Source organism: Trametes versicolor (genome assembly GCF_000271585.1).
Source record: "Trametes versicolor FP-101664 SS1 unplaced genomic scaffold TRAVEscaffold_16, whole genome shotgun sequence".
In the NCBI taxonomy this organism is placed as follows: Eukaryota; Fungi; Basidiomycota; class Agaricomycetes; order Polyporales; family Polyporaceae; genus Trametes; species Trametes versicolor.
Genome location: NW_007360336.1, coordinates 407,359 through 414,546, shown reverse-complemented (window position 1 = coordinate 414,546; position 7,188 = coordinate 407,359). Strand labels below are relative to the sequence as shown.

The 7,188-nt window shown below is 63.3% G+C and overlaps 2 protein-coding genes across 2 annotated transcripts; one reads left to right on the top strand and one right to left on the bottom strand.

Annotated features, from left to right (window-relative positions):
- Positions 1-2,168: 2,168 nt before the first annotated feature.
- On the bottom strand, positions 2,169-4,716 carry TRAVEDRAFT_136779 (tryptophan synthetase; the record flags this gene model as incomplete). Its single annotated transcript, XM_008047183.1, has 8 exons — positions 2,169-3,170; positions 3,220-3,262; positions 3,313-3,902; positions 3,964-4,060; positions 4,109-4,247; positions 4,303-4,396; positions 4,459-4,623; positions 4,675-4,716. The coding sequence occupies 8 exons, from the start codon at positions 4,714-4,716 to the stop codon at positions 2,169-2,171; spliced, it is 2,172 nt and encodes a 723-aa protein (XP_008045374.1).
- Positions 4,717-5,137: 421 nt separating this feature from the next.
- TRAVEDRAFT_54256 (uncharacterized protein) lies at positions 5,138-6,269 on the top strand (the record flags this gene model as incomplete). Its single annotated transcript, XM_008047182.1, has 4 exons — positions 5,138-5,213; positions 5,287-5,819; positions 5,870-5,944; positions 6,003-6,269. The coding sequence occupies 4 exons, from the start codon at positions 5,138-5,140 to the stop codon at positions 6,267-6,269; spliced, it is 951 nt and encodes a 316-aa protein (XP_008045373.1).
- Positions 6,270-7,188: the final 919 nt, after the last annotated feature.

Sequence of the window (7,188 nt, the reverse complement as noted above, 5' to 3'; positions counted from 1 at the left end):
ACCGCTGCATCGCGGCCGGCTCACAATCCCACCGACGCGCACGATATCGGGGCGCAGGTATGAGCGACTCATTCCCTTCCTGCCGCGCAGACGTCCTCCGCTATGCTTGTCCAGAGTTGTGTCCTGCAGAAAAGGTCTCTCAGCACGCAGGCGCCACATTCGCGGAAACTCAAGGCACTTACATGAGGTACGAGAGCCGCCGACGGGATGTGCACTGTCTTCGGGCCGGGTGTCGGGGCGGGTTGCGGAACAAAGACAGACAGACGCGACAAATCGGCGCGGACGAGTCGTACTGGCGAACAAGAGCCCTTTCTCGGTCAGCGCACTCGGAATAGGCGGGCCGGGGAAACTGAACCTAGCGTCCGGCGCGCGTCGATCAGCCGGACGTCCACGGCGTACACCACTTCGCGAACACAGTGCGTGCTGTCAAAAGTGCGCCGCGCGCGCGTCGTTAAACTGACCGAGTGCCTCGTACTGCACCGAACCTGCCTCAGGTGTCCTTTGCGCGCAATGACACGGCCGCCCCGCAACACGGAGAAGGGCGGCGATACATTCTATCGAGTGCTCGAAGGCGGCGGCAGAGCCTGAGCGGGGCAAGTGTTGTCGTCTGGGGGCCTACGCATGACGCTTCTGCGCCAGGAACGTCTGCTCACGACGTATGTCCATTCGCGAGGCCATGAGAGACACAGCATGACGGCGGGCTACCGTCGAATTAGGCCTGTTCGTGTCTCGGCACACTTGACTGTGCCGTACGCGTCTGGTATTCCAAGCGCATGTTCTTTGCATTCTTCGCGGAACGTGGGCCGACTGGAAACTCGAGCAGGTTAGTACACCTTCTCCGTGACGTTTGGCGAGCCTGCTCACCATGTTCTGTCGTGCGGGCGATGTTGACCACTCCGCTGGCCAGGATCCGAAGGTACCTCGCGCTGGCTTCCGGTAGCCTGAATCTGCACATGCGCTCACCACTTGAGGACTCCGCGTGGCCCGGGACTCGGGCGCACTTGGCGGCCGGGCATGACCATCGTGCATGGGCGCTGTGTCGCGGTTCCAGGTGCCGTACACGGCCTGCGAGCGCCGGGACGATGTGAACCTACTCCTCCACGTATGCGCCCGTCGCTTATCCTTGGATAACGCGGTGCGCGGCTATGTACCTGTTTGCTGTGAGTGCGCACCCCGTCGAAGGCGCGAGGGCTACTCACCAGCATGCCTACAGGACGGCATGAGGGCGGGGGACGCGAGAAGGAGCTGCACGAGTCCACCGAGAAGGATCTGACGTCTGACCGGCGCAGAGCCCCGCCGCGACGAGCGAAGGGACTCGCTGGCATTCTGGCTCCGGGCCGCTCATTCCGGGTGCCCGGGCGTACTCGTGCTGCTGGCTGCTCGCGCACGGTGAGCGGATGTGCGCTTCGGTCTGTGAACTCCGCGGTACGACTTACGGTACTTAGCTTACGGTAGCAAGGGCGGGCGTACGCCGGCCATCCGCATCAGGGTGGTACGGGCAAGGTCTCGACTCGCATTCGTTCCTGGCGCCGGTCGGAGTGTGCCAGGAAAGTCAAAAGCGAATCTTCGGGAGGACGAGTCGCGGTCAGAACGGGGATCTCGTCGTCGAGGCGGGAATCTGGAGATCGAGTTGCGATGATCTACCGAGGGTCCACAGTACGCCTAGAGGCTAGAAATGCGGTGCCCTGGCTGCGGCACCGCGCGAGTCGCGAACCAAACGATCCGGTCGTGTAGATCTTCCTACGGCGATAGAACTCGGTGCCGTAATCGAGGTCGTTGGCAGGGAACAAGCAGATGTCGGTCGTCGCGAGATGCGGGAGAGCGAAGCGTGCCGTCATGGCGGTGGAAAGCAAGCACGGCGTACGGAGCGCCCGCCCTCGCATGCGAGCGCCGAGACGCACACAAAGTCCGCGGTCATAGACGCCCGTCCTTCCGCTGCTACAATCAAAGTCTGGCGGGTGGCGACGATGGACGCGAGCGGGCGCGGGCGCGGGGACGGCGGATCTCGACTGAATTATCATTAATCATTCACGATGCTACTACACTAGAATACACGGTGGTACTACGTGCGCGGCCCGCCCTGCATCGAGTCCGCGGCGCGGCCATCGCTTACCTTGTCGGCCGCGAACTGCCCTCCCAGTGTGCGCCGGTGACCCTTGTCCCCGGCATCATACCGCACCGCTCCGCTGCGTCGCAGGGAGTCCCTGTACACCCAGTCCTCGTCTCCAGCTTTTCCTGCGGTACTCTGACGACCGTCCCGCCGCTCCGTCCCGCCTCCCGCAGTCAGTCAGTAACAGCATGACGGCAGACCACGCACCATCGCTCTGCGGACCCGGCGGCGCGCCGTCATGGGTCCTCATCGTCCTCTTCGCCATCGACGCCCCGGACAGAGATGATTTTGAACACCCACCAGGGATGATACCCTCAAGCTGGGTGAGCGTCCGGAACCCGCGCAGCGCCTCCTCGTCTGTCGCGACGGTGTACTCGGCACGCCCGGTGTCCTTCAGCCAGGCGTGCTCGGGGCCAACACCGGGGTAGTCGAGCCCGGCGCTGATCGAGTGCGTCTCGACGATCTGCCCGGTTGCTGACTGCAGGACGTAGGTGCGCACGCCGTGGAACACGCCGGCATGGCCCTTGCTCAGCGTCGCGCTGTGCTTGTCGCCGCTGAGGCCTTCTCCACCGGCCTCGACACCGATGAGCCTGACGTCCTTTTCGTTGATGAAGTCGTAGAACGTCCCGATCGCGTTGCTGCCGCCGCCGACGCACGCCACGACAGCGTCGGGGAGCTTGCCGACCTCCTCGCGGAGCTGCTCCTTGATCTCCTGCCCGATCACCCGCTGGAAGTCGCGCACGATGGTGGGGAACGGGTGCGGGCCGATGGCGGAGCCGATGAGGTAGTGCGTGTTCGAGAGGTTCGTCACCCAGTCACGCATCGCCTCGTTCACCGCGTCCTTGAGCGTGCAGGAGCCGGAATGTACGGGGATGACCTGCGCGCCGAGCATGCGAATGCGGAAGACGTTGAGGGCCTGGCGCCGGACGTCCTCTGCGCCCATGTAGATAATGCACTCGAGGCCGAACCGGGCACATGCAGTCGCGGTGGCAACACCATGCTGGCCCGCGCCGGTCTCTGCGATGATGCGAGTCTTGCCCAACCTCTTCGCAAGAAGGATCTGTGGACGGGCTCAGCAGCACTCAGTATGGCGAGTGCGGAAAAGTTACCTGTCCAATGGCGTTGTTGATTTTGTGTGAACCCGTGTGGTTCCTGGTCGGAAATTAGGAACACAACCGAAGTAGGCGGGGGCTATGACTCACAGATCTTCACGCTTCAACCAGATGGTCGCTCCGCCGGATGCCTCGGTAAGCTTCTCCGCCTTGTACAGCCTTGAAGGCCTGTTCATGTAGCCATACAAACTCTTCCACTCCTCCTGGAACTTGGGGTCGTTCATTGCGGCGTTGTGCACCTCCTCGAGCTCCACCAAGCAATCCCAGAGTGACTCGGGAACATACTGGCCACCGAACTGACCAAACCGTGGCGGCAGGATCGACTTCTGCGCAGATTCCGTTGACTCACTGTGACTCACGCTCGCCCGCGACGGCGTCCCGGACGGGCGCGGAGTGAAGTTCGGCCGCCTGGGTGGCTGGCCCTTCAGACTGATCTCGCGGCAGTACTCCTCCACTTTCTGCGCGACCTCCGCCGGGGGTGCTGCCTTGATGACAGAGATGATGCGGCTGCCGATGACAACACCGTCCGCACCGGCGTCCGCAACGAGGTCGAAGTGGGCACGGGTCGCGACACCAAAGCCGACAGCGAGGGGGAGGTCGGTGTAGTCTCGGACGCGTGCAACGAGGTCGGGAAGGGCACTGTTCATGGTACCGGATGCCGAAGAGCCAGTCGTGCCCATCTAAAACGGGAATGAGAGCCGTGAGATGACTCATGTGAGCACGGAGAAATAGTGGAAGTACCTTGGAGACGATGTAGATGAACGAGTCAGCAATCGAGGTGAGGAACTCGATGCGGTGTAGGGATGTGGAAGGGGCGATGAGGGGGACGTAGGAAAGTCTGGCGAAATGAGTTGACCGAACAAGAACTGGAAAGGCAGGGACTCACTTGGAGGCACGGCATTTGTCACGGAAGGCGACAGCCTCCTCTGGCGGAAGATCGACGACAATGAAACCATTCGCGCCAGCTTCTGCCGCGTCCTGGATAGCCTTCTCCTCTCCGTATGCAAGAAGAGGATTATAGTAACCTGACAACGTTAAGATTATCTGAAAGAAAGATCGGGAGAACGGATGCGGACGCACCCATCAGCAGCACCGGAGTGGTGAGACCCTTGTTCCGCGCCTCACGAACCATTCCAAGGCACTGAACGTAGTCGACGTCGTTCTTGAGTGCGACCTAGGCATCACGAAAGGCGGGTTCAATCTCGCGCGCGGGCTCATGAGATGCACGCGACGTACGACGTTGGTTTCTTGGATAGTGGGACCGTCGGCGATGGGGTCTGAGAACGGTACGCCAAGCTCGATGACTTCTGCGCCCCCCTCCTGCATTGCCAGCATTACGGGGACTGTGTCCTCGACCCGGGGGTACCCCGCGGTCACGAAAGTGACTAGCGCGGGGCTGGTCTGTAATCACGATGAGTGCCGCGCCTTTGAGCGAGACCGCACGACACGCACCGAGCTGTTCTTCGCTACAAACACGTTTTGGAGGGCATCCATGGCGAATCGAGTGAGTGGAGGAGTCAAGGGAGGCGCACCAGTCATTTTATGAGAGTGGGACTGAATAATCTCGGGTAGATTATAGATCTCGATCTCGCAGCAATCTAATCTAAGCGAGTCAAAACGGCAGATGCGCTCGTCCTCCTCCATCTCGCTCGGAACGACCGTCTCGTCTCGCCTCCGCGGGCATCGCTTCCACCGCCGTGGACGTCGGACGAGTGCAAGGTGCTCATTATAAACACCGGCGGCACCGTCAACTGCGACAGGCCTCAGACGCAGATCATGTGACCGCCCTCGATGACGTCGTCTCTCACTCGCTGCACTCTCTGCTCTTGCCTACGCTCTCGCCACGCTCGCGACGCCCGCCTTGACTAGGACTAGTGCTAGCGACTCGTCTTCGTTCCTAGACGCTACCTACTACATGGCCACCGTTACCTACGCGCTCGCATCCGTCCCTTCCTCCCTTCTCTCCTCGCTCTCCTCGTCCTCCGTTCGCCGTACGCACCACTGCAAGTTCCTCCATCGGCAATCGGACTGCCTCACTGCCAACCTCGCTTGTACGTACCGTAGCCGTCACCTATCCACTCTCCGCAGAACTTGGACGCGTCCGAGTCCGATCGGACGCACACCCAGAACCCGTCAGCTTCGCATCGTCCTTCCGGCCGACACGCAGTCTCACCTCGCCCCCTTCGCGCCTACTCTCTCGCCCCGCGCTCTTCGTCAGCACGCCCTCGAGCACCGTCGTAGCGCTCAGCTCCGAAGCAAACCCCCTCGACGGCGAAAGTCAACGCTGTGGACATCGACCGCGACAAGACGTCGTCGCACGCCGACCACAGCAGCAACAACCAAACAGAGTAAGCGAGGGCAGAGAGGAGGGCAGAGAGGAGGGCGTCGACGAGCACGGCTCGTTCATGCCCTTCGTCTCTCCTCCTCCGCTCTCCTTTTATACCTCCGTGTCCAGCAGCCACTCACCCCATTCCTCCAGCATATTGCACCTACATGTGCTTGCCGAGAGGCCCGTCACCACGTCTCCCAGACTACCGCCCTCGCCGCGCCGCGCTCGTCCTCGGCCCACCGTCGCAGTTCCACGCACCGTGACGCACGTACGTCCCTCCCGTCTCGCAACCCGCTAATTTCGACTTATGCCGTATAGACACGCTGTGCACGGCGCATGCCCATTGCCTACCCGCTGTCCGCGCTGCGGGACGACCGCTACGCGACCGGCGCTGTACCGTATCGGGCCATCGCGATCGTACCGTGCCCGCGTCAAGATCCGCACGTCCTAGTCCCAGACGCACACAGACGAGCACGGAGGACCGCGGCTCGTACGCCTCACGCTTGACGTCAGCAAGACCACGCCCCCGGTCGACAGAAACGGCTACCGCCCGCCCGCCGCCGCCGTACGAGCCGAGAGGATCGCGTCCGTCGCCAAGCCCATCCTCGCGCGTCCGGACGCGACGGAACCAGCCCAGGTGCGGCGGCCGTCGACGCTGTGGAAACGAGGGCACCAGGCGCCCCAATTGCGAGAGGAGCGGACACTCCAGAGGCGGTGAGTGGCTGGAACTCGAGATCCCAGCCTGGAGATCCCCCATGCGCCCCACCCGCCGTGTGTGCGCGCGGGGCGTGTGCTGCGTCGCTCATAAACCTGCCGCCGCCGCCGCCGCCGCCGCCGTCGCCGTCGTGCGCGGACGCCGTTCGCGCGGTGTGCGGCGCCATGTATGCTTTGGGCGCGAAATATATCACTTGTCCGCTGTGTCGTCTGCACGAGCACCCCGGAGGGCGTCGACTGCGTCTGCAGGCGAACGTGTGCGTGGGCAGGCTGCGCCGTCGTGATCCTCGTCGGGAGCGCGCGCATGCCCCGCGCCTGAACCCGCCGCGCCCGCCCAGGAAGACGAAACACGGTTGTCCACCGATCCATGCGCTTGAAATCGGCTCGATGCGGCGCAGGGAGCGCAACGCAGCGTGTACGCGCCCCGGCGCCGCCATGGCGGGGCGGGGCGCGCGGTTTGGGGCTTCCACGCCGCCCGCTCCCGCGCCCACGCATATTCAAACATCACAGGGCGTAGATGTGCACCCCCCATGCTGAGGTTATGAGAGGCAGATACGCTGCGCCGCCCCGCACATCGTGGCGGTTGTTCCGTCTGCGTCGGGGACGATGCTGGGGCGGATGAGCCGAATTTCTGCGTGGGGGGATGCGGTCCCGCACATGGACGAAAACGTCGACCTCGTCAGATCCGCCCGAACCTTTGCGAGCCGGTGCAGCGGCGTCCGTATAGTGCGTGGAGGTACGGACGCCCCGGAATTCGTCGGCGCGGGGGCGCGGGGTGCGGCTCTGTGGCCCCGCGCGCCCCCCGCACGCACATGTTCGGACATAGCACGCAGGTACCTCCGCCCCCGGTGCACACAGCGTGAGGGGCTGACGCGCCGTGCCGCGCTGCACATCGTAGTCGTGAGTTCGACCGCGTCGGGGAC